The sequence below is a fragment of the Vombatus ursinus genome, unplaced genomic scaffold (assembly GCF_900497805.2).
Source record: "Vombatus ursinus unplaced genomic scaffold, bare-nosed wombat genome assembly UNPS02014786.1, whole genome shotgun sequence".
Taxonomy (NCBI): domain Eukaryota; kingdom Metazoa; phylum Chordata; class Mammalia; order Diprotodontia; family Vombatidae; genus Vombatus; species Vombatus ursinus.
Genome location: NW_020954564.1, coordinates 21,906,574 through 21,934,455, shown reverse-complemented (window position 1 = coordinate 21,934,455; position 27,882 = coordinate 21,906,574). Strand labels below are relative to the sequence as shown.

Below are 27,882 nucleotides of genomic sequence, written 5' to 3'. Positions count from 1 at the left end.
TCTTTTTGCAGGCTGTACTTAAATCAAAACTAGGACATCACAGCTCTGAAAAAATGCAAATCCTGGAATTATGCCTGTAGGGAGCTTGGCTGTAATAAAGAACCTCCATGTAGACTTAGAGAGAAGGGTTCTCTTAGCTCTGTGATTTTTGTGATGATCTATTTCTCTGCTAGAACCTTCCTTATTTTCTGTTTAATTTTCTTGTTTTAGTGGGAGCTATTTTGTTAACAGGTGCATAAATAATTTAGATTTTCTCTTAGAGTTTGGTTCTTTTGAGAAACTGTCACACCATAAATTTGGTTAGTTTCCAAGCAAAAGAATGATAGAATTAGATTTTGAAGGCACCTTATTTGGCATCTAATATGAAACCTCCAAACAGCAGAGTACCTAAGTTATCCAAGAGATAGGAGATGCTTTATGTTTAAGGAAGTTCGTTAACTGTGTTATGTAAGTAACTATTTATTCATGCAGATGATTATACTACAAATGCTAAGGGACCACTTTAGTTGGAAAACAGATTGTCATAAGTTTTAGAAGAATTGAGATTAAAATGTTGAATATGGTGTTATCAATGCCCCATCCCTCCACCTGTTACATACCAAGTTAGCAAATAGTATAACTGAGGTGCTCATTTGCCAAAATACTTGATAAAAATTTGTACTGGGTACTAAAAATTGAATTAAAATGTTTTATTAATCAATGAACCTTCTAATTTTTATCCATTTTTGTTTTGTTTTTGCTACCTAAATGTACTTTAGATGTTATGACTCTGAGTTCTTTAACCCTTTGAGATTTAATTTGACAAAAAGAAGTACTGATTTATGTGTGGGTTCTTTATATAGCTGTAAATGCCCTGAATTAATCATGTTTGAGAGAAATATTTTATTGTTATCACCTTTTTATGTATGAATGAAATGTCATTTATTAAGTGTTTACTTTGTACCCAGTATTTATGCAATGAATCTATATCTGTTTTGCTATTGTTAAGCATCCGAGTTGCAGTAGAAGCTTTCATGCGACTTCCTTATAGGGCAAAAAAGTTTAGACTATACTGCACAAAACCAGTCACGTTACATATTGACTTCAGTGAAGATAATGCAGAAATCGTGTAAGTATGGCTTCTTAGAAATATTGAATAGTCTTATATTCTTTAATCAAATGTAAAATATTTAGATTACACCTTTTCACTGGTGTTAAGGTTTGCCAAAGCGATATTTTTAGTATGATGTGTGAATCCTGTATATTCTGTTTCCTTTTATAAAATTCTTTCATATTTCACTTGAGCAAAAGTTCCCTAAAACTTGGCAGAATGAACCTTCCAACTATACTGCCTAATATTTAATTTGTCTATAACTGAGCTTATGGTTGCCCGAGTATATTCTTGAAGTTCCTTCTAGTTATTCTAATTATTATGAATAACTGAAAATTGTAAGACATTTGTAATGCAAATAGTTTCTATTCCTGGGCTACTCTTTTACTCTCTTTCTTTTTCAAAAACTCTGCTTCCCTGTAACATTGTGTTGATTCTTTCTCTCATTTTCAAATTTACCCCTTTTTCTTTCTGTTTCCTGTTCAACAAACATTTATTGAGTCCCATTCACTCATCACCTTCTCTTCTTTCCTTCTCCACTAGTCACTTTGTCTCCCTTTCCTGTGGCCTCTTCTCTGTCTGTGATGCTTCCTTTCCATATCGTCTTTACCTCGTCGTGCCGTGCCATCCTTTTCTTGAGCTACTGAGCTATTTTCTGATGATACTTAAGCTCTTCTTCTAGCCTTGCTTATTTCTGCCTCACATGATTCCTTGGATTATAGTCTCTTATTCCTTAACTCCTTTAGGTAATCTGTTTTTTCTTTTATTTATCCCTGTCATTGTCAACCTTGTCCTCCTCTCCCTGATATGTTATTTCTAGCCAATCTCTACTTCTTGCCCTTTCTACCACTTTCTTGTTCCTTAATTGATGCTTCAGATTTACTTCTTTCCCTGTTCAGCTGTGTCACAACTTTACCTCCTCCCTGGCCTCTGCCTTCTCATTTATCCTTCGTCTCTTGTCTCTGATCTGCCTTTTCATTCTCCTTTACTTGCTTTGGGAGTTGTTTCAGCATTTCTTCCAACTCAACTCATAAATGCAGGGTATCATCTAGTTCATTATTCTTTCCTTGACGGTGACATTTTAGAGTAGAACATGATAGCTGTCCTCTAATCATCATTGAAAGGTAAGAATGTACACTGAACCTACTTAATTTTCCCTTAGGAAGCCTTTTGATTTGTCATTCATTGCATTATTTAAATGCTTCATGACTTGGTGCAGCTAGTCTCTTGCTAGGCCTGTTTGTCTGGCATACATTCAGCACACATATAACATCTTTCCTGTGCGCTTATTTTAGAGACAAAATTAAGCTATCATTTGTATATTATGTATAACATATAGACATGTAACGTGTGTGTGTGTGTATGTATCAAAAATGTCCCAAAAGTCTTAGTGTAAATTTAGGCTTATTAAAACTTAAATATGTTATTTAGAAATTTCTTATGGGACAGGGATTCTTAAGGGAAATGTGAACAGTTCTGCAATCCAAATTAGGGTCATTGCTGATAGTACTTAGTAAGGTAATAGGAACGAAGTTCTTAGTTCTAATCTCCTTTCTCCTGGATAGACAGTATCCAGGAATACTGTGTTTGGTTCTAGTTGTCACAATTGGCAAACTGATAACTATCCAGAGGAGGGAGGGTGACTAGGATGACAGAAGATCTGAAATGAGGCACTGACTGCTACTCCAGGCATAGCAATGTTCAGTTCTTCTCCTTTAGTGTAGACAGCAGCACCATAGGATAGACTTGTCATGGTCATCAAAACCATCTCTACTACCCACAGAGGGAAAGGGTTTTTATATCCCCTCTTATCATTATATTCAGGCTATTAGATAGATAGATATATGTATGTGTGTGTATATATATATATATTTTAAATGTTTACTGATGCTTTTTTATACAGCACAGTCATTTCCCAGTGACTCCCCCTTCTAAGATAACCCTTTTGTAACAAGTACAGTCAAGTAAAGTAAATCAACAATATTAAAATTTAATGCAAAAAACCCACAAAATTAAGAACAATCAATATCAGGTGGTTCTTATGATAATCCTTACAGTGAAAAAATGAATTTATTTGTGTTCAATATTTTTCTAGACCTGCTAAGAAATGGGATGGTGCTGCTATTCAGTACTTTCAGAATATTCTAAAAGGTAAGACAAGTAAAAGAAGAAGCAGTCCTTATGATTATGCATTCTTACTTGTTTGGATTTCATATCATAGTTACTTTTAATTTGATAAGGCACTTTTTCAAACACTGAAATGATCAAATTCATGAGAGAGGAGAGAGAAGGGCCTGCTATGTAGATAACTAAAGATTTCATAAAAATTACTGTTTTCTTCCTAAATTTGTCAATATGTCTGAATTTTAAAATTGTAGTTAGCTTCTTTATATCATGAGTAGGAAAAAGCATACTAGTAATTCTAGCGTGGATATGAATGTTTACTTTGTAACTAGCAGTAGATTGGGTGCCTGTGTATAATACATGATCCCTGCTTTCAGTGTGATTGTTAGACAAGAAATAAATAGCATATCTTATGAGGTACTACAAGATTGTTAATTGTATACTATTCACCATAAGTATTGTAGGAATTTTAATGTGGAGGAAATAGGCCTTGAATTGGGTCTTGGGTGGATAGGATTTGTTTAGATGGATGAAAGGGGAGGGGGCACGAAATGTTGTAGGAGAGTAGGACTGGTGTAAACCGCAAGTAGAGTTGTAAATATTGGAATAAGTAGGGTGGGGGGGGGTGTCGGGGGTGTGTGTGTGTGTATGTGTGTGTGTTTTATAGGAATAGGCCAGGGAATGCACTGATGTCCTCTAGTCTGAGGACCACCATAGCAAAGTCCAAAGACATTAATCACCAGAAGATTGGCTGTCATCTCATGAATTTAAAGCCACTATAATTCATGAAAAACCTATATATAGAAAGATTGTGATCTGTATCAGTAAAAGGGGGTACCCTCTTTGATGCAAGCATAGATCTTGGAAATACTGAAAAACGTTGCAGCATTTGCAGGAAGAGCTATGATACAGTTGCACTAGTCTGGGTATGACAGGAGGGCCAGTACGTCAGGGTCTTGGTCCTAGGAATTTACAAAGATAAATCTGACAGATGTTGGAAAGGAAGAAATGACAAAACTTGGTGATTAGCTGGATATCAGTTTCAAAGGAGAGGGAAGAAGGAAGAATAATCTCGAGCGTTTTGAGGTTACAAGAAAGAAGTTGTCATTTTACTAGAAATGGTGTTAATTTTGGAAGGCACTGGTTTGGGCCCAGAGGTTGGGAATATGATGAATTTAGTTTTAGTCATTTCAAGTGATAATGATGGAGTATTTCAGTAGAATTGTCCTGTATAGGCATTTGGATATATGAGACATTTGTCTCTGGAGTCATTTGTTTGACTTAGTTAACAATACTAAGGTAAAAAAGGTGATTTCTCTGAGGAAATTAGTGTAGAAGCATGGAGCAAAAGCCCAAGGATTGAGCTTTTGTGGTTCATATGAGTAAAAGTAAAGATGGTCCAACAAAGGATACAAACCCATAAAGTATAATAATGAAAGGAATCCCCATGTAGGGAGCTTCCTTATACTGAAGATTCATTTGCCCAGAATTCTCAGGCTTAACATTCATTTTAGCTAGCAGTTATTGAGTACCTTCTCTGTGCCAGTCGCTGAGAGTACAAAGATGAAAATGAAACAGTCCCTGCCATCAAGGACCCGTTCTCTCTCACTTCTGTAATGCCTTGCCTTCATTTTAAACCTTATTTACTGCCCCCCGCCATTTTTTGGGGGGAGGTTGCAGAGAGTTATCATGGATGGTTGTTAGGACTTCTTTTGCTGGGAAGAGTAGGGGAGATTTTCAAGTTAAAGGTACCAGGTGATAGATGTATAAAGAAGAGTGCAAAAGAAAATGATCTGATTGTTAGCATGGTCTTTTTAATGCCAATTAGCATAGTCATAAGTTCTAAAAAATTAAAAGTTGAATGATATTTAATTTGAAATTTCAAAGATATTTTTGTTTTATTGCCATATAAATGACACTTCTATTATTTATACTTAGCAACTACACATATTGAAGCGAAATTATGTGGTATGGAAGAAGATATTTTTGATGTTTACCTTTATGTAACTATAAAAAATGAAAAGGTAAGTCAAGATCAATTTGTAGTGGAAAAAATTCTGGATTTGGAATCATACACTTTTAGAATTTTAAAGTGGAAAGAAGCATCAGAAGCCATAGAATCCACCTGTTACTTGTTACCTGTCCCTTCTAATGATCAGGTCCAGCCCTCATAGAACTTGTGAGGGGGAGCCGTTATCTGCCCAAAGCAGCCAGCCCATGCCACTTTGGAATACGGCTAATTGTTATGAAGTTTGTTTTTTTCTTGCGTCAAGCCTAAACTTGCCTCTTGTCAACTTTCACCCTCTTCCTTCCAATAGAGAAGAAATCTAATTCTTCCAAAGGCCAGTGCTTTAGATGCTTGAACAATACTTTATTTTCCCTCTTAAATCTGTTTTTCTCCAAGCCAAATATTCCTAATTCTAACCTCATATTCCTAGAACTTGAGTCACTTCAGTATTCTGGTTACCCTACTTTGTCTTAACTAAAATGTCGTGCCTAGGACAAAGCATAGTATTCCACATGTGACCTACTCAAGACAGAATGTAGCATTAGCCTGCCACCACCTTATTTCTGGGTGCCATGCCAAGGCCACATTAGCTTTCTTAGGTGCAGCGTCACAATGTTGACTTGTATTGAGCATGTAATCCACTAAAATCCTCAGATTTTTTTGGGGGGCGGCACAGGGAAAGATGCTCAAATATATATATTTATGTGCTATCACATTATTTCAGTGCACAGAAGAAAAAGGGCAGAAGGGAACAAAGAGTAGTTTTGTTACCACTTTAACATATACAAACTATTAAAAACTATACATATCAAGTTTATAATTAGTTATATAAGCCTCTTTGTAAATTGAAATGCTTCTATTAGATTGTTTATCAGAAAATTTTTAGAAATTTTAAATATATATAAACTGTTGTCCTGCTCTCCTCCCTCTGTTGTGTTTCTTTTGAATAGAGTATATTCTTCCTGAGTCATATTCTAGTTATGAGTTTCATCCTATGCTTCTTCCGGTCCAGTGATTGCTATTTTGTTATTCTGCAATGCTGCTTATATTAATAGAATATTTTGTAGCTATAGTAAACTAAAATTTTGTCCTAATTGAGTTAGGATGATGTTTGAAATATAGCCTTAACTGACTTTTATGTGTCTCTCAACTTTGTGATGGATTTGACAGATTGTCTTTTACTTTTAAAAAATATCCAAAATTGGAATTGAGGCATTGGGGACAAAAAGAAAGTAGGAAAGCTTATCTCCTCTATCAGCCAAGCCCTTGTTGTTCAAAAAGTTGGTAGCCTGAAAAAACATGCTGGATGGCAGGGGAAAGCCAAGCTACCCTTAGAAATTTGACCATAGATAAGTGAATGTTCCAAAGACAGTTAATTGGGAACTGACTGTTTTCAAATAGAATTATATTAGAATAAAAAGGTATTTGTAGTTCAGTGAAATGTCCCTAATTTAGACTCAGATCAGTCTGAATTATAAAATTTTTTTTAAAATGCATTTGCATTACTTTAAGTTATACATATTAACTCATTCTTGACTGACTAAACTGTAAAAGTGATTAGAAATTGTGTCTGTTTTCTTTTATAATAAATAAAAATTATAATTAGGCATATCTATATAAATACCTTCAGACATACTTGAAGATGCTTTAAAAGGTTTTTTCCCCTTTATGCAGTATTTTAAACACTTCTGAGTCAGCTTTGTTGGCACTGTTGATTTGCATTGTCGATGAAGAGTGATAGGAATTATGGTGGAGTAGAGGGAGTCAAGAAGATCTTGGCTTCTGTTGGAGCAAATTAGCCTCTCAGTGCCCCAGGAAATTTTTAAAAATCATAAGTTTTTAAAGTTCTGCAGCTACATTGGTAGAGAGGAGTTTTATACCAAAATTCTAACACTAATAGAATCACCAGTCTGAACCCCATTTATTTAACAATCAGTTGTTAAAGCAGTGGTTCTCAAAATGTGGTCTGGAAGCTCTGGGGTCCCTGAGACCCTTCCTGGGGGTCTCTGATGTCAAAATTATTTTCATGATACTTCTAAGACACTTTAATTTCCAATATGGTGAATATCAATAGATATGTAACCCACATAAAAGCTCTTTGGGGTCTCACTGAAGTTTAAGAGTATAAAAAGATTTTAAGACCAAAAAGTTTGAGAACACTATGATAAAGGTAAATATCCCAGTTCCTGTTGATATTTGCCAAAAAAATAAGAATCAATACAGTCCAAATTAATGGCATTTTATTATAGCTATGGATCTTAATTGGGGTGTATGCTAAGACACTATATTTTTAATTGAATCAGATCTGGTCAGCAGAAAATAGCTTTTGAAGATTCAAGGTAGAAATTAAAAATTTTTTAAAGTTACCCCAAATCTGACTAGACACAGGCCTACTATATCCTACAATGCCATTGTTTAAGGTGACCCTCTTAACATCCAGGAGGAGGGCCCCTCACACCCAAATTTTTATCTCCCCAAATAGGTCTAAATCATGGTATGGAAAAACCCCTTCATATCAACTTTCAGAAGAGAAAATGGGGATAGTTCTCACTACTCACTTAAGTCTTTTTGTAACTGAAATGATGCTGGATTTTATAATGTGAATGAAGGATTATAAACATAGCGCAAACAGTAACTTAGAGGTCATCTAGTCCAAGCCCTTCATTTCACAGAAGAGGAAACAGAGACCTAGAGAGGTGAAGTGACCTGTCCGAGATGACACAGGGAGGAGTAAGTAGTGTATCACAAGCAGGATTCTAACCCAGCTCCTCCAGCTTTGCACTACTCTGAAAGACCAGGTCAGGTGTCAAGAGGGGGACTTCAAATGGTTTTTGGAGGGTAAAGAAGATATGTTGCTAAACACATATAAAGAAGTTATTTGGGGTGAAAGAATGACCTATGAGGAGTCTTGGAAGTTAGCAGTAGGTGGGACTGAGGAAGTTGGGGATATCTCAGAAGATGAAGATGTAACTCTCTTCCCTGATCTGTGGCCTTGGGGCGAAGCAGGCTATTCTTTACCATTAGGCACTGTGCCAAATGCCACTTAAAGTTTGTGGTACCATTTAGCAGAATTAACTGTCATTTAGCTTTATTCCTTCTCAATACTTATGTGTTTAATTTTAAAGGTATGTGTTAATGATGATCTGGTTGCAAAGAACTTTGCTTGTTATGTAACACCCAAGGAAAAAAAAATTGATTGTCCAGAGAAAGCTACACCAAAGAGTGTGGAATCCCCTCCAGATAAAATCAATCCTGCACTTGCTCTTTGGCCAATGTTGTTGCAAGAAAAGATTCCTGAAAAACTTGAAAAAGGTATGTATTACTTCACATGCAAAAACATGTTGAATATCTTTATGTTTTTAGTCATCTCTTTCAAAGAGAACTAGCTCAGTATACTCCACTAAAGTCCTATCCTGTTGTGGAGTCAGAGGACCTGAGTTCATATCCTATCTCTGATTCTTACTACCCGTATCACCTTGGGCAATTAACTTAATGTCCCTGCACCTCAATTTTCCCATCTGTAAAATGAGGTTGAACTAGATGGCCTCTTGGGTGCTTTTCAGGTGTAGATCTGTGATCCTGTGACAGCATCACCATTGCTTCATGAAATCTACACCTTTAGACCATGACAGGTCCACTGATGGATTCTTATCTGAGGACCAGCTTGACTGAATTTTATCATTAGGCTAAAAGATTATGAATTGTTCAGGCATAGTTATTCTAGTAGGGTCATAGATTAAATGAGAGAAGGGGCCTTAGAGGTCATCTAGTCTGGGACTTCTTAAACTTTTTTGACTTGCTATCCCATTTCACCTGAGAAATTTTTTTATGTGACCCCCAGTATATATGTATATAAATAAGTATTCAAATCAAACATTTACTGAATAAATCATAAAGAAATTTATTTTAAAACAATTCTTTGGTATACATTTAATTTTACCATTTGTTAAAGACCAAAGCAAATTTGAATACTAATGAGAGATGTGCTTGTTTATTTTTACATAAAGAATTAAATCTTAGTGGAATATTTGATACTGCAAGATGTAGGACGTTTTCAATAGTTTTCAGAGTTGATTGATATTTTGATTTTATAATCCTCAATGCTGAGAACACCACTTCGCGTAAATATGTAGTACAAAATGGCAGAAGTGTGTTTAGGGCCATTTCAAAAATTGTTAGAAATTCTGTTCTAATCCCAAGCCAAAAATCATTAAACAATTTTTTGGGAAACTCAAGTTTTTAACGTGTTACTTGATAACTCGGCAGATTCTTCTTGAATTTTTAATGTCAGATGACTGATATTTTTTATTTCAAATGAGTATGGTTTATGAACCCAACTTAGTTTTTTAGAATCAAAATTTGAAGGGAAATATTTCTGAAACTGTGTCTCCAGGCACTTCAGATGGTCAATTATAACTCTTATAATTAAATCTTTGGGAAGTTTATTTTCAATTATAAAATCTTTAGTAGAACTTTCAATTTTATCTTTTAACAGAAATGTTACAATTTTTTTCCTTGAAGCGACATGTTTAACTCATTTAGTTTTTCGAAAATATCTGACAACACACTTTTGAAAGCCATAAGTCATTGTGAAAAAAATTAACAAAATCAGATTTCTCTCAGTCAAAAATATAACAACTTCATCTTTGAATTTCAGTAATCTCTTTTAACTTCACCCTCTTGAGAGCCACATGATTCAACATATTTTATTTTTCTTGTCAATTTAGGTGTACTACAACCTGGTAGCAAAAACTCTGCTGCATCGTCATCAGTATTTTTACCTCTTTTGTCTAAATTTAGCCACTTATCCATAACCAAAAATATTTTTGTCCTAATATAAATAAATATAGCTAATAATTTCTCAAATAAATACTAGCTTTATTTATGAAATTACATTTGTTTGTTCTTTGTTTAAAAAATTGACATTCTGAGGGCAGCTAGGTAGTACAGTGGATAGAGCATTGGCCCTGAAGTCAGGAGGTCATGAGTTCAAATCTGGCCTCAGACCCATGATACTCACTAGCTGTGTGACCCTGGGCAAGTCACTTAACTCTGATTGCCTCACAAAATAAATAAATAAATAAAAATTTAAAAATGATGTTCACACTTACATACATATGTAGCGGTGATGGTGGAGAAATATTATTAAAGGGCTTTTGTCTTGTTGCAATTAAAGATTCATGTTTCTGTAAAAGAAGGAGATAACAGCTATTTAAAAAATAAAACATTCTGTTCTTTTTTCTTTCTTTCTTTTTTTTTTTTTTTTTTGAGGCATTTGGGTTTTAAGTGACTTGCCCAGAGTCATACAGCTAGTGAGTGTTATGTGTTTGAGGCCGGATTTGAACTCAGGTCCAGATTTGAACTCAGATCCTCCTGAATCCAGGGCTGGTGCGCTATCCACTGTACCACCTAGCTGCCCCCAAAATAAAACATTCTAACACAATAAAATCCAAAGATATACTAATCTGATACTTAAATGCTGAGGAATGACGGTAGGAAAATATTAAAAGTCTTTATTTTCATAATTAAACTGTTTTGTTTCTGTAAGAGCAGAAAACTTTGTGTGTACAATAAAAACACTGCAATTCATTATATACAATAGTCTTGATTCTGAGACGAGGTGTTTCTGGCAGCTTTCATTGGTGTTGCGTGGTGTGATGGCACACATAGTGCAAAGTGCGCTTTTGTGTTCAGAACCAAGAATTCAGTGAAGTCATGCGATGCAACATGGGTAAGCACTGCCAGAAACACCTCAGATTCATCACACATTTGATTTTGAATTAATTTTTGGTCATTGCACGTTCAGAAACCTTTTACCGTTGCCAAATTTTTCATGATCCCCACATTCAGTTACGCAACCCCATGTGGGGTCTAGTCCAGTGGTATAAAACTCAAATAGAAATGGATCCATGTAGGTTGCATCTTAACTAAGAAAACCACAAACTAACATTATCTATGTTGAATTAAATTTTTATTTTGTTAAACGTGTACCAGTTACATTTTAGTTTGGTTCCAGTGGGCTGCAGGATGACACTGGGGGTGGGGAGGCGTTGGCCTCTGGTTTGATACCTGTTCTAGTTCAGCCCCCTCATAGAGGAGGGACTGAGACTGAGAAGTGGAAGGATTTATTTAAGGTCACGCCAGGCAGTAAATAGCAGATTCAGGCTATGAACCCTGCTCACTTTGAGTCAGTCAACAACTACTTAAGCACTAACAGCGTGTCAGGCACTATGCTAAGTGTGAAAGTCAGTGCCTTCAAGAAGTGTACATTCTGATGGGGGGAGACATGCACATATCTAAGTATGCAATATTAAGTAGCTGTGTGACCAACCCTCTATTTGCCTCAGTTTCCTGAATTGTCAGATGGAGATAATAACAGCCCTTACCTCCCAGGGTTGTGAGGATCAAACAAATTAATATCTATAAAGCGCTGTCATGGTCAGATCACTTTAGTAAATAAGTGGGGGATTAGCTGGAGTGGAGAGAGACTTAAGGCAGGGAGACTAGGTGAATGCTATTACAGGCATCTAGGTGAGAGGTGATGGAGGTCTCAGTGAGGGGAATGGGGACCTCTGTGAGTGGAGACAGGACTGTAAGCTCCTGGAGGTAGGCACAGTCTTCATTTTCATTTTTGTATTCTCAGTGTCTAGCACATAGAAGATGCTTAGATATTTAATAAGTTAAATTAGCTTAAATTCTAGGAAACTGTTCTACATTGAGATGTAATGTAAAATTGGAAATTGAGGGTTTTCCCCTCAATTGGGGAATGGCTAAACATTGTGGTGTATGATTATGATGGAATACTATTGTGCTATAAGAAATGATGAACAGGATGCTCTCAGAAAAACCTGGAAAGACTTACGTGAGCTGATGTAAAGCGAAACGTACTGTGTACAAAGTTACAGCAATATTGTTTTACATGTTGGCTTCTGTAAAGGTCTTTTCAGATTTAATGTCTATAAATTTAACCACTTATTTCACTCTGCAAATTCATTTTAATGTAGAAGTCAAGCTTGATTTGTTTTATACTCAGATTTTCATATGCAAAATGTTCTTACATGGAAGCAGGCTTTTATTTCTTTTTATTTTTTTTTGTTACGTTTTAAGTTCTGAACTGTCTCACTCTCCAACTGCACTAGAGAAGGCCACCTTTTGATTCAGATTTATAAATATATGTATAACCATACTATGTATAGTGTTATTTATCAGTTTTTTCTCTCAAGGTGAATAGTATCTTCCTTCATAGGCCTTTTTTAGTTAATTTGAGTATTTATAGTACTCAGAATAACTTGGTTCACAATCATTCTTCAAACATTTCTGTTGACAGCATTCTCTTGGTTCTAGCTCACTTCATTTCTTTGTTATTTCATAGAAGTCTTTCCATGTTTTTGTAAAATCAACCAGCTCATCATTTCTTACAGCACAGTAGTATTTTGTCACAATCATATATCACAACTCATTTGGCCATTCCCCACTCAGAGTACATTCCCTCAATTTCCAGTTATTTGCCATCGCAAAGAGAGCTGCTATAAATATTTTAGAATATATAGGTTCTTTTCCTTTTTCTCCATCACCTTGGGAAACAGACCCAATACTGGTATTGCTCTTTATGCATAATTTTAAATTGCTCTACAAAATGGTTGTATCAGTTCACAGTTCCATCAACAGTGTATTAATGTCCCAATTTTTCTACATCCCCTCCAACATTTGTCATTTTCCCCTTCTGTCATTTTAGCCAATCTGATAGGTGTGAGATGATGTCTCAAAGTTGTTTTAATTTGCATTGCTTTAATCAGTAATGATTTAGAGCATTTTTTCATATGACTATATATAATTTTGACTTCATTGAAAAACTGGAAGCAAGCTTTTAATAAAAAAAGAATGTTGTAACAGGAGAGTTTACTCTTAAAATAGCTGTCTTGGGAGACTTGACAGGTATTCCAACAATGTTGCCATTGTTCAGACTATTTTGGACATTCTTCTTGTAGAGTTTCCCTCCCTAATACACTAACTACACAAGGAAAATTAAGCCTTTTTTTCAGTCACAAATGGCATTACTTAGGTTGATGCTCCTTATTCACCAGCCTTTCTTTCAGACCTTAGACCATTTTCAAAAATGCAGCCTTACGAACCATAAAGATTTTCCACCATTAAGCATAATTAGAAAGACTTGCCTCAAGCTCATGAAAAGTTCTGAGGTGGTCAGCCTATCATTCTGCACCTTCTACAGCTGTAGAGCAGCACAATTAAAATTAATGTTTTGAATGATATCCCAGGAGCATTGCAGGACCCTAAGAAGTCAGTAAAGAGAAATATTACATGTATAGTATTTGGAAAACAACTTAAAGTCAAGAAAATGTGTTAATATTTCCAAAAAATTTCCAAAAACAAAGTTGAGAAAAGGGATTGGGGCTTAATTTTGAACAAGTCAGAAAATTCAACTAAATTGAACTCCACATTTTCTGAGCCTTCCATTAGGTTTCATTATATCCTCATTTTTTTTCCCTGTCTCTCATCTGTACCCATATCATTTTCAAATGTTTTGTGTGACAATTTGTTTATTTGCAGGTGTGATTTTACAACGTAATGGACTTTCATTAGATTTATCCTCTAAAATGAGTGAGAAGATAGAGAAGATACATAAAGAAAAGGAGTGTATGTCTTTAAAAGAAATAAATAAAATTGTAAGTATTTAAAACTTAATTAACAGAAAAGCTTATAGTTTTTTTATCTGTAATAAGAACAAAAACTTTTTAATCTTTAGAGGTACTCAGCTATAACCTGAGCACTATTCTGTGCCTAGTAAATTTAGCAATCGTTTGAATCAATATTTTGAGATTCAACTATCCTGTCAAATAGAATCTTAGAGTTGGGACCTCAGCAGCAAATCCTTTCTTTCAATACACTAAGCTTCCATACCCAAAGAGATCAGAGAAATAGGAAAGGAATTCATATATATAAATATACTTATAGTAACTCTTTTTATAGAGGCAAAGCACTGAAAACTTATGAAACAATGCCCATAAGTCGGGGAATGGCTGAACACATTGTGGTACAGGAATTAATGGAATATTAGTAAATACTGCTATAAGAAATGACAAAAGAGTTTTCAGAGAAACCTGGGAATACTTGTATGAATTAATACAGAATGAAAATGAAAGACACTAGGAAAGCAACTTATACAATGATAACAAGATTATAAAAATAAGCAACTTTGAAAGACTTAAGAACTCTGATCAATACAATATCCAGTGGTGATTTCAAAGGACCCATGTGTGCTACCCACCACTTGACATATGAGGTACCAGACTCAAAGTGCAGAATGAGACATACCCTAATATCCTTAGCAAATTGTCACTCAACCGTTGCTTGAAAACCTTACATGACTTAGAAGGCCAGTACTTTCTAAAGGAGCTTACTCCACTTTGGGTCAGTTCTTATTGTTACAAAATTTTGCTTTTCATATAGCCAAAATCAGATACCTTTAGGGGTCTTCAACTTATAACCCTAATACTACATTCTGGCATCAAACAGAGTGAGTCAAATCCCTCTTCCAATATGACAGCCTTTCACATACTTGAAGGCAGCTGCTATCAAGTGACCCCCTAAGTCTAATATTCTCAAAGCTAAATGTTCTTGTTTCCTTCAACTGATTCTTCTGTGGCAGGAGTTTTTAACCTTGGGTCTATGAACATGTTTTTTAAAAAATACTTTGATAACCATGTAGGAATATAATTAGTTTTTTTAATCCTGTGTATTTTATTTTTTTGCATTTAAAAGCATTAGTTTGAGAATGGGTCCATAGGCTTAACTAGACTGCAAAAGGAGGCAATCCAAGACCCAGAAAAGGCCCCTTACCATCATGGTTGCCCTCTTGGATAGTATTTCTATATTGATGTTATGAGTATTGTAGCCTTTTTTTTTTTTTGGCTTCCATGTCACACTGTTGATTGATCTTGAGTTTGTAGACCTTTTCTTCCTAAAAAATTATTCTCTACTCATGTCTTCCCTTCTTATACTTTTGCAGTAGATTTTTTTCCCCACTTAATAGTATTTTATTTTTTCCAATTACATGTAAAGATAGTTAACATTTCATTTTTTTTCTCTTTTTTTCTTTTTATTTTTGGTGAGGCAATCAGGGTTAAGTGACTTGCTCAGGGTCACACAGCTAGTAAGTGTCAAGTGTCTGAGGCTGTATTTGAACTCAGGTCCTCCTTACTCCAAGGCTGGAGCTCTTTCCACTGGGCCACCTAACTGCCCCTCAACATTCACCTTTATAAGATTTTGAATCCCCAAGACAGCAAGCATTCTGATATAGGTTATATATCTACAATCTTATTCAACATATTTCCACATTAGTCATGTTGTGAAAGAAGAATCAGAGCAAAAGGGAAAAACCATGAGAAAGAAAAAAATGAAAGAAAAGAGAAAATATGCTTTGATCTACATTCAGACTCCATAGTTCTTTCCTTGGATGTGGATAGCATTTTCCATCATGAGTCTCTTGGAATTGTCTTGGATCCTTGCATTGCTGAGAAGAGCTAAGTCTGTTATAGTAAGTTATCACACAATGTTGCTGTTACTGTGTACAATGTTCTCCTGATTGAGCTAACTTCACTCCGCCTCAGTTCATGTAAATCTTTCCAAGTTTTTTCTGAAATCTACTTTTGCAATGAATTTTTAAAAAATCCTAATTGTAGGGTTTGGAATTTATTCCTATTAAAGTCCATCTTACCAGATTTGCTTTGGTCTAGCCCATGAAGAAAATGTTTTCTAATCCTGACTCTGTCATCCATTCTCTTAGCTATTCACCTCAGGTTTGTGCCATCTGTAAGTTTGATAAGTAGGTCATTAGTGCAGTTATTAGCTTCTTTGACAAACTGTTGAAAGAGCAAAAGGTTGGTTTGGGCAAGCTCTGTAACCTTCTTTGACCTCAGTTTCATAATTTGTAAAGTGACAGAGACTAGACGACTGCTAAGTGCTAATGTAATTCTGAATCCACCTAACTATAATAGCATCCTATTAGGTATGTGGCCCTAGATAGAGCACTAGGCTTGAAGTCAAGAAGACCTAAGTTCACTTTCTGTCTCAGATACTTACTAGCTGTGTGGACCTGGACAAGTCACTTAACCTCAAAATGGGGGAAATATGGCACCTACCTCCCAAGATTGTCATGAGGATGAAATGAAATAATTTGTAAAATGCCTAGCATGCATGTTGTGGCACATAGGAAGCACTTGATAAAGGCTTCCTTTTCTCTTTCTCCTCCGTCCCCAACAACTCTGGATTTTATTGTCAAGAATAACATAGGAAACTTTAGACAATGCTGTCTTAAAATCCAGATGTTCCATGTCTAAGGCATTCCCCTGATTTACATGTCTCATGACCTTGTCCAGGAAAGAATGAAGTTAGTTTGCATGCATGACCAGTTCCGAATAATACCATGATGCATGTTAGCGAGCACAGTTTCCTCTACATGCCCACAAACCATCTCTTTAATAACATATTCCAGAATTTTGCCATGAATCCAAGACAGCCTCTGCATTCAATAGTTGGAAGACTCTAAACTCAAACTTTTTTTAAAAAAATCAATAGTCTTGTCTCTCCTAATCACCACATTTTTCCCCCACAGAGAGCTAACAATAGCTTTGTTATCACATCTACTAGTTAATTTTAGTAAAAGTTTCATTGATTTATTAAAAATATTATTGTCATTTTCTAACGGATGCTAACAATGTTCCTTTGACCCAGCAGAACTTTTCCCAATAAGAAAGAATTATACAGGGTGTCCCGAAAATCTTACGCAGTTTTAAGCTGTAATAGCAAAACATAGCAACTCTTTTTATAGTAGAAAAAATTAGAAACTAAGTGGGTACCCATTAGTCAAGGAATCGCTGGACTGTCGCATATGAACATAAGGGAATATTATTGCTATGTGGCAGCTTTAATAGCTTAAAATGGCAGTAAGATTTTTGAGACCCCCTGTATTTAAACAAAAATAACTAACAAATTGGCCATGTCTGATAATGTGATGTATTCCATATCTATAGTCTTGTCTATTGAAAGAATAAAGTGTGTTTCACTTTTAGTCCTCCAGAGTGAAAATTAGTCAGTGCATTGCTCAGAGTTCTGTACTATGCCAATGTTTCCCTTTAGGTGATTGTGGTCACTGTGTGACCTGTTCTCTTAGTTCTTTTTATTTCACTCTACATCTGTACATACCAGTCTTTCTAAATTCTCTGAATTCTTCATAGCCATCATTTTTTAGGGTACAGTAATACTCTTATGTTCATATACTGTAGTTCAGCTGTTCCTCAAATGATGGGCACCCACTTGGTTTCTAGTTTTTTTTCTACTATAAAAAGTAGTGTTGTGTTTCTAAATTGTACTATGTGCCAACTTTTAACAACATAGCATAGCTCCACATATAATTTCTTATTTATGGAATAGCAATATAATCCTAAATTTTAAAATGCTCTAGTGAATCCAGATGTAGGCAGTGAAATTCCCAGTAATGCCAGAGTTATAGTAATGTTAATATCCCCAAAATTAGCCTTTCAGCAACTAAAATTATTTTTTGGCTCTGCAATTTGGTGATACCTGGAATTTGCTTCTCTTTACCACTCCAGCCCATCCTACTGCTGTTAAAATGATTTTAATTTTCCTCGAGCACAGATATTACCATGTGACTCCCCTACTCAACCAACTACAGCATTTTTCTGATGCCCCCAGGATAAATATAAACTCTTCTGTTAAGCTTTTTTTTTTTTTTTTTTTTTTTAACGTAGACAGTTGGGGTTAAGTGACTTGCCCAGGATCACACAGCTAGTAAGTGTCAAGTGTTTGGTCTGAGGCCGGATTTGAACTCAGGTCCTCCTGACTTCAGGGCTAGTGCTCTATCCACTGCGCCACCTAGCTGCCCCCTGTTAAGCTTTTTAAGACCATTACAACCTGGTCCCAACTTCCCTTTTCAGCCTCATTGGACATTATTCCCTTCATGCACTATACACACAGTCAAATTGGTCTTTCTGTTCCTGACAAGACTGCTCCATCTCCTGTTGCAATGCTTTTGCATTGGCCAGCCCACATGTTGAGAATCCCCTTCTTTCTTACCTCTTCCTCATAGAGTCTCTTTTCCTTTAAGATGCAGTTTCAGACCTTATCTTCTGTGGAAAGCCTCTCCCAATCCTTCCAACTGCTAGAGCCCTTCCGCCAAACTGCCTTGTGTTTAGCTATGTTGTATAATTTTATACTTATTCATTTTCAACTTAAATGTTCTATGCACTTTTATATTTACTTATCTTCCGTATTAGAATGTAAGCTCATTGTCAATATGAACTCATTCATTCTTTTTACATATATATATCTAGCACCTATCACAGTGACTTGCAGTTGGTGGCACTTAAGGAGTACTTGCTGATTAATTGAATCTAAAGTGGAACATTATTCCATTTGTACTTGAGCAACCAGTTCCTTCTGGTCTGAATAAAGTCCTAATTAGTCATTTCCTTCCTTGCTCTTTCTACCTTTTGAAATGGCAGCTAGGTGGTACAGTGGATAGAGTGTTAGGAAGACTTCTCTTTCTGAGTTCAAATTTGGCTTCAGACACCTACTAGCTGGGTAAATCATTTAACCCTGTTTGCCTCAGTTTCCTCATCTGTAAAATGAGTGGGAGAAGGAAATAGCAAAACACTCCATTATCTTTGCCAAGAAAGCCCCAAATGAGGTCATAGAATCAGACACAACTGAAAAATGACTGAACAACAAAAACAAACCTTTTGAAAAATAAAATCATTCTTAAACCATGTCTAAAATTCATCAACCATTTTCTGTTTTTGGAAAAGAGTGCTTCAGCAGACATTGGCTTCATTGAAGTGGCCCCTAACACTACTGTGTCATCCCTATGTGCCAGGTTTATGATCTCTTTTGCTTATTTCATGGCCTTTTCTCAAACCTGATCTTTCTTGCCATTTTTGCAGCCTCTGACAACATTTACCACCTTCTCCTCACTGGGTTTTCATGTTGATTTTAACTGGTTTTCTACCTGCCTGTCTGACCTTTCAAAGTCACCTTTTCTGGCTAATCATCCCTGTCATGTCTTCACTATGGGCTTTGTCCTGGATACCCTTATTGCCTCTTTCTACCCTCTTTCAGTAACCTCATCAGCTTCTATAGGTTTAATTGTCATCTCTATGTTGATGACTTCCCAGTCTTTGATTCCAATCCTGGTCTCTCCACCAGTCTCCAGTCCTACATCACTACCAGTTCATTGGACATTATCAACTGGATGTCTCATAGGCAGCTTTAACTAAATATAATGAAAATGGAATTCCTGGGGGTGGAGCCAAGGTGGTAGAAAAAAGGCAAGAACTTAGTGGAGCTCTCTCAAATTTACCTCCAAACAACTTTTAAGTCAAGCCTCGAAATGAATAGTGGAGTAACAGAACCCACAAAAGGACAGGGTGAAACATTTTTCCAGACCAAGATAACTTAGAAGGATTGTAGAAAAGGTCTGCTTCACTTGGGTAAAAGGGGAGCGCAGCCCAGTGCAGGTAGTATTGGGGCAAGCCTGCAGGAGACCCCTAGAGCCAGTGCAGATCAGCAACCAAGATCCCACAGTCCTGGCTCAGGCCAGTGGCACAACAGGTAAGCATCCAGGCCCAGATCCCCAGCACAGCATGCCAGTGGCCAGGCCCCTGACCCCCAATGCAAGAAGCTTGGAACAGTGCCCCTAGCACCCCAGGAGTAGAGCTCAACTTTAAAAGTCATGAAATAGGCTGGAAAATGAGAGAGAAAAAGAAACAAAAACCCTGAAAGCTATGATGACAACAGGGAAAATCAAAACACCAACTCAGAAGAGGATAATAACGTCAAAATGCCTACATGCAGAGCCTCAGAGAGACATATGAATTGGTCTTCCCTGAAAAGACCACCTGAAAGAGCTGAAACAGGATTTTAAAAATCAAATAAGACAGATAGAAGAAAAATTGGGGAAAGAAACATGAAAGCTATGCAAGAGAATCATGAAAAAAAGTCAACAGCTTGGTAAAGGAATCACAAAAAATGAAAAAGGTGTACAAAAATTCACTGAAGAAAACAATTCCTTAGTAGAATTGGCTAAATGGAAAAGCAGCTACAAAAATCAACTGAAGAAAACAACTTCCCTTTTTTTTTTGGTGAAAACAACTTTTTAAAAGTACAGTTGGTCAAATGGAAAAAGAGGTACAAAAGCTAACTGAAAATAAATCCTTGAAAATTAGAATTGGACAAGTGGAAGCTAATGACTCTATAAGATATCTAGAATCAAACAAAATCAAAGAATGAAAAAAAATAGAAGAAAAAACATTAGAGAAAACAACTGACACATATAAATCCAGGACAGATAATTTAAGAATTATTGAACTACCTGAAAGCCATGACTAAAAAAAAAAAAAAAAAAGCACCTGGACAGCAACTTTCAAGAAATTATCAAGGAAAAATGGCCTGATGTCCTTGAACCAGAGGGCAAAAAAGTAATTGAAAGAATACACCAATCACCTCTTGAAAGAGATCCCAAAAAGAAAAGTCCTGGGAATATTATAGCCAAATTCCAGAACTCTGAGGTCAAGGAGAAAATAGTGCAAGCAGCCAGAAAGAAACAATTCATATATTGAAGAACTGTAGTTAGGATTACACAGGATTTAGTAGTTTCTACATTAAAGGATTGAAGGGCTTGGAATTGGATATTCTGGAAGCCAAAGGAGCTTGGATTACAACCAAGAATCAACTATCCAACAAAAACTGAGCATAAATCCTTCAGTGGAAAAAATGGATATTCGGTGAAATAGGGGACTTTCAAACATTTCTAATGAAAAGACCAGAACTAAGTAGAAAATTTGGCTTTCAAATACAAGACTCAAGAGAAGCATTAAAAGGTAAACAGGAAAGAAAAAAAGATATTCAGTAAGGTTAAATTGTTTACATCCCTACATGACAAGATGATAGTGGTAACTCTTAAGAACTGTATCTCTGTTAGGGCAGTTAGAAGGAATATACACAGACAGAGACATAAACAGACTTTGATGGGTTAATATTAAAAAAATTAAGGAGTGAGAAAGAGGATTGCACTGGGAGAAGAGAGAACAGAAAGGTAGAATGAGGTAAATTATATCACATAAAGAGACCTGAAAGACCTATTACAGCTATCTATAGTCATATAAAAATGCTCTAAATCACTGTTGACTAAACAAATGCAAATTAAAACAACTCTGAGGTTTCACCTCACACTTATCAGATTGCCTATTATGACAGTAAAGGAAAATAATAAATGTCGGAGGGGATATTAAAAAATTGGGATACTAATGCACTTTTGGTGGAGTAGTGAACTGATTCAGCCATTCTGGAGAGCAATTTGGAACTATGCCAAAAGGGTTATAACACTGTTCATACTCTTTGATCCAGCTACTAGGTCTGTATCCTGAAGAGATTTTTTAAAAAGGGGGTAAGGGCATATTTGTACAAAAATTTTATAGCAGCTCTTTTTGGTGGCCAAGAATTGGAAATTGAGGGGATGCCCATCAGTTGGGGAATGGTTGAACAAGTTGTGGTATATGAATGTAATGGAATATTATTGTACTATAAGAAATGAGCAGATGAGTTTCAGAAAAACATGGAAAGACATATGTGAACTAATGCCAAGTGAAGTAAGCAGAACCAGGAGAACATTGTACATGGTAATAGCAATACTATATGATGGTCAACTGTGAATAACTTTGGTATTCTCAGCAATACAATGATCTAAGACAATTCCAAAGGACTCATGATGAAAAATGCTGTCCACCTCCAGAGAAAGAAATGGTGGAGTCTGAATGCAGATAGAAGCATACTATTTTTCACATTCTGTATTTTTTTCATGTTTTTTTCCCTTTGGTTCTGTGTCTTTTTTCACAACATGACTAATAGTGTAATATGTTTTGCATGATTGAACATGGATAACCTATATCAGATTGCTTACTATCTCAGGAAGAGGGGAGGTGAAGAAGGGAGAGAGAAAATTTGGAACTCAAAATTTAAAAAAAAAAAGAGTGTCTTTACACATAACTGGGGAAAAATAAAATTATTTTTGAAAAATAGAATTCCCTATTTCCCCCCAAAACCTATCCCTCTTCCCTATTTCTATTGAGTTCTATTGAATTCTATGACTATTCTTCCCAGTTATCCAGAATTACAACCTTGGGGGTCATCCTCATCTTCACACTTTCTCACCCTACATATCCAATCAAGTCTTGCCAAGTCTTGTCATTTCTTTATCTCTTGCATGTGTCCCCTCTCTCTATTCATATAGTTATTGCCGTAGTTAAGACCTTGAGAAGCCTTAGGAGGCATCAAATTCAGCCTAAGTATTTAATCTACAATACTGTTGACAAGTTGCCATCTGACTTCTGCCTGAAGACCTCCAGTGAAGGGGACAGTCCAGTATTTCTTGAGACATCCCATCCTACTTGTGGGAAATTCTAATTGTTAGGAAGTTTTTCCTTATATTGAATAGGAAGCTATTGTCTGCAACTTTTACTCATTGTTCTTGGGTTCTATCTTCTAAGACCAAGCTGCCCACATTAGTCCTGAACATACTGGAAGAAAGCTATCATGTATTCTCTAAATCTGTTCTCCAATTTAAGTATCTTACTTCCTTCAACCCATCCTTGTATGATATGGTATACATTGCTCTCACCATCCTGGTTACCCTCCAGCTTGCTATTTTTCTTCTTAAAATGGAATATTCAGAACCAATTAAAAGTATCCCAATACTATTGAAAAATAAAATCATCCTTAAATCATGTCTAGATTCTAACCAAGAAGGAATACCCCAGAAATAGCATCTCTCATTATTTATCATCTTCCTTTCAGTGAATCCTGCTATCATTATCTTTTTTTATTACCATGTTACACTATTGATTCATACTGAGTTTAAAAGCCACAAAAAATGCTCCAGTGTTTTTCCATATGAACACCTATAAGTTTCATCTAATCAAAGCACTTCTAGAATTTCATCTAAGCATGCTTTACAATGTGTTTTAAACTATTTTTCTTAGTGCTTGCTTATGATCAGATTATGGTAAAAAAAAAACAACTTAAATTTGGGAATAGGGAGAGATTGTTCAGAATTTATCTAGCTTGCTTGGATTTGATTTTTCAAATCAAACGATGGACTTTGAATGCCAAACAGCATTTTGTATTTGATCCTGGAGGAGGTAGGTCAGACCTATGTTTTAGGAATAGAATATGAATTGGAGTTGGAATATGGATGGAATATGGAGGAGAGAGTTGAGGCAGGCAGAACCTCCCTCTCCCCGCTACCCAAGCAGGCTATTGCTGTATTCCAGACAGAAAGTGAGGAGAGCCTGCACCTGGTCATGTCAGAAGAGAAGAGGACATATATGAGAGATGTGGCAAAGAAGAAATCAGCATGCATTGGCAACAAATTGGATGTGGAAAGTGAGAGATATTGAGCATTTAACATTGTTAAGCATCCTGCCCTTCTGGATTCCCTTTCCAGACACTTTTTATGTTTTAATAGATCACTGTTGTGGCTCTTCTACTGTCTTACTCATCTTTCATCAACTTTGTAGGATCATCATCTACATCCCATCCCTATGTGTGTATGTACCCCAGGGCTCTGTCCTGGGCTGCTTTTCCTTATTTTATCATCTCCAGTAATAGTACTTTCCATAGATCCAATTGTTACCTTAATGCATATCTCTTCCAGAGCTACATATTTTAGCCCACACTTTTCTCCTGAACTCCAGTCTGGCATTTCCACCTGGATGTCACACAAGCATCCCCAAATCAGTATTTCTAAAATACAACTGATTATCTTTCCCTTTAAATCTTACCCTTTCTCCTAACTGTTCTTCCAGTCACCCTGGTTCATAACCTAGGAGTCATCCTTGACTCTTTACGCTCACTTTTGTAGCTAATCAGCGCCAATGCTTGTTGCTTTACCTCCACAGCATTTCTCCCAACCACCCTTTTCTGTCTACCCACCCCACAATTACCCTAGTTCAGGCCCTCACCATTTACACCAGGACTATTACAGTAGCATCCTAATTGATCACCCTGCATCCTCTTTTTTTTTTTCCAATTCATTCTCTACACAGCTGCCAACTACAAGTCTGACCAGGTCATTTCCCTGCTTTAATTTCATTGGTTTCCTGTTGCCTCTAGGATAAAACACAAACTCCTCCGTAAAGCCCTGCAAACTGTCTAGCCTGTCATTTCAGACTAATTACACACTATTCCCTTTTCTACACTTTGTTCCATTCACATGACCTACTTGATAATAGAATATAAGTTCCTTGAGGTGAGTTCTTTGACTTTTAAATTTGTATTCCCAGTGCCTAGGGCCCGACTTCCAGTGCAAGTGATTTCCAGTGCAACTAGTTGGGTGCTAGTGAACTAGGGACTGGCTTTGAAATACCTCTGAAACTACAGAGTTTGTAATCTCTGCCTTCAGGAAGCTTTAATCAATTTGTTCAACTAAGACAACTGAGAGTTATTAAGCACTTTCTGTGTTCCAGGCCCTGGGATTAGTGCTAGGAATACAAATACTGACTAAAAAGACAGTCTCTGCCTTCAGGGAGTTTATTTTTTAATGGGGAAAGACCACACAAAAAAAGGGGGGTAATTTTCTGGCCAGGGGCACAGTGCCTAAGTGCAGAAAGTCAGAAGCACAGCCAAGAGGTGACTGAAGGCTGGCTAGCCTGAGCCCCTCCACAAAATGGAAGCTCTAAGGAGAATTCACCAGTGGCAGAGAAGGGCTTGTATAACGGGAATATTCTTTCACCCCATCTACTCAGTCGCTTGCCACATCTTGTGACTTCACCCTTCCCACCATCACTTATGTCCTCCCCCGTCTCTTCACTTAAATCACAAGCAGTGTAGTTCAGGCCTTGAAGATGACTTCTTACCTCGCCAATTGCTATACTACTTGACTTCCCAGATCCCTGTACTTTTGACTGTCCTCACCCCTCTCCCATCTTACCCTTGAATCCACTCTGCCTCTGGGAATCCAGGCTGTGGTAGGGTCACTTTTGTCTTACCTTGCCTGGAAGCACATCACCTTCTGGCTATTTACAAACCATGTTGCCTCCTCTCTATCGCACCTTTTTGTGTTGTCTTCTCCACTTAGGATGGAGCTGGAGGGAAAGGGGCTGTCTTGCTTACTTATATCTGTATTCCCTGTCACTTAGCACAGTGCCTGACCCATAGTAAATATTTTCTCATTTATCATAAAAAACCTGTTTAATATGTGAAAATAAATTTTGAGTGATTTTAAAACCTCTGGTGTTTGAACAGAAGATATTCTAGTAGCATGAAATATTTACTAGGATTTTCCTTAACGGTGTATATACTTAGGAATCCAAATGTTTTTGAAAATGTTTTTGTTTTTTGTACAGACTGTCGCAACTTCAGCATATTGTCCTAAAAAAGGAGGCATAACTATTTATGCTGAGCCAGATGTACAGGCAGAAAGGTACGATTGAGAATTCAGCAAAGTTGCTTATGGAACTAAATTTAGCTATCTTAATCTCATAAGAGGTACAGGATAACTCTACAGGAAATTGTCCTGATTTTCAAAAAGGCTAAAGGGTGTATTTTAGTAACTGTGCAGCAAAACAAATGACAAAGTCTCTTAAGTAATCTAGACAATAAGTCTATTAAACAGATTTGAAATTAGTTGAATATTAGTTAATGGCTTTAAATGTAGTGGACTCTTTAGTTTTTATTTAAGGTTTGCAAAATGGCCCTGGGCTTGACCCTATCCTCAGCAATGTTTTTATCAGTGCCTTTGATGAACACACCATTGGGTTCCTTATTAAATTTGTAGATGGATAGAGCAGCAAAGGATAATAAATATGATAAAAGATAGAATCCAGATTTTCAAATTTGGCAGTCTGGAACTACATGTTAAAACCAGGAAGATGAAACAGAATAATTATAAAAGATATGTAAATTCTTAAACTAGGACTTCAAAATGTAATTCAACAAAAGTTTGTACAAATAGGTATTGAGAGTGATTATAAAAATGAATGTGGTTTCTACGGCTCCCCTCCATTTTAGGGGTAGACAGGGGTAGGGAGCAGATGATGAGAGACTAATAACTATAATATAAGCTAAATGTTATAAAAGAGGTGTAGACAGAATACTCATGGGAACATAGTACAGGGTGTCACATAGAAATCACTTAATAAATGCTTGTTGATTGTTGATCTGTTTTGACAACAGTTAATGTCAAAGAAGTGAAAGTTTTCATTTGACCACAGACTTTTACCTGAGTCAGTATTTTATGGCAGTTATTTTTTAAAGTGAGCATAATCTTAAATTCTGTTAATAAAAGTAAAACATTCATATCATGGGACATAGACTTAATTCCTATCTTGTTATGTCCAATGCTGGTTTAGTGTGTTACCATAAGAGAGATATATAGATGATGCTGAGTCCAAAAGATGACAGAGATGGTGAGGGATTGGTCTAGAAACCATATCATGCAGGAAAAAGTGGTAGAAGCGAAGACCGTTTACCCTAGAGAAGACATGTGGGTGAATAATTATAATGCATCACTTGTGAGAGAAGTAAATACAAATTGGGAGAGATCCCATAGGGTCAAATGTAGCCAGCAAAGGCTACATGATGGAAGTGGCATTTAAGCTAGGCCTGGAAAGATGGAGGAACATTTCTTGGCAGACATTTTGGAGGCCACTGCAGGAATTTCTACAACAGTATAAAAGATGGCCTAAAGGTAGGAAATCCTGGGACACTTTAGAGAAGTAGTCACAGCCCAATTTAGACAGTGTCAGTTTTATCAGATAAATGAGGTGGTGACATATTCTTTAAAAAGCTATTTTCAATGTTTTTGACATGTTTATTTATAACATGTTCTCATAAGAACTTTCTTTTAAAATTTCTAGTTCATGTCAGAAGTTAAATGAAAAACAATTCAAATTGACATCAAAGAAGAAATATGATGAAAAAAATGGCTGTGTGAAGTAAGGAATTTTCTGTAGTGATTAGAAAGTAATAATGGCATGAAAACTTGAATTTGGCACATAATTTCACACTGAGAATCAACTCTACATTTCTGTTGGAAGCAATAATACCATATACAGCATATGTAATAATTTTGATTGCATCTTTTTCCTGTGGTCAGGCCTTTTTTCTCCTGATTTGTTTTAAGTTCTGTTTCATGTTTCTGAAGTTCTTTAGTAGTAAGTAGTCATGAGTTGTTTCTGATTATAATAGAAGAATGTGCCAAAAGGAGCAGTTGTAAAAATGTTCATCAATTGTAGCTTATTTGCTGGTGACTGAATTTTTTCAGAAGTAGTATTACATGTTAATTTTTGATATTGATTTCTGTGGTTGTTGGATTTTTACTTTTTCCTCCAAATTGTTTAGAGTAAAAAAGAATTGATCACAAAGATAAATTTCACTGCTTATATTATCTAAAGGCTCTCCTCTGGTGAAGTTAATTCCTCATAATTTGGAGCTGTAGATAACATCTTTCAGATTAACAAAGCACTGATTTCAAAATGATTTTTAATACAGTTTGCCTTTTGAGAATAGCTAAGTTTTTTCCATGAAAAAGACAGTTTTACATGCATTTTTATCAATTACCCAGATATAA

At 36.1% G+C, this 27,882-nt stretch overlaps 1 protein-coding gene across 2 annotated transcripts in view; it reads left to right on the top strand.

The window, feature by feature from the left end:
- The window catches only part of LOC114047024 (putative ATP-dependent RNA helicase TDRD12), an 82,107-nt gene that overhangs the window by 21,874 nt on the left and 32,351 nt on the right, over positions 1 to 27,882 (top strand). For both annotated transcript variants that reach the window (XM_027867681.1, XM_027867680.1), the window contains exons 5-11: positions 989 to 1,108; positions 3,186 to 3,241; positions 5,153 to 5,238; positions 8,348 to 8,534; positions 13,791 to 13,906; positions 25,658 to 25,734; positions 27,170 to 27,247. In XM_027867681.1, coding sequence (XP_027723482.1) covers positions 989 to 1,108; positions 3,186 to 3,241; positions 5,153 to 5,238; positions 8,348 to 8,534; positions 13,791 to 13,906; positions 25,658 to 25,734; positions 27,170 to 27,247 — 720 coding nt within the window. The remainder of the gene's footprint in view (positions 1 to 988; positions 1,109 to 3,185; positions 3,242 to 5,152; positions 5,239 to 8,347; positions 8,535 to 13,790; positions 13,907 to 25,657; positions 25,735 to 27,169; positions 27,248 to 27,882) is intronic.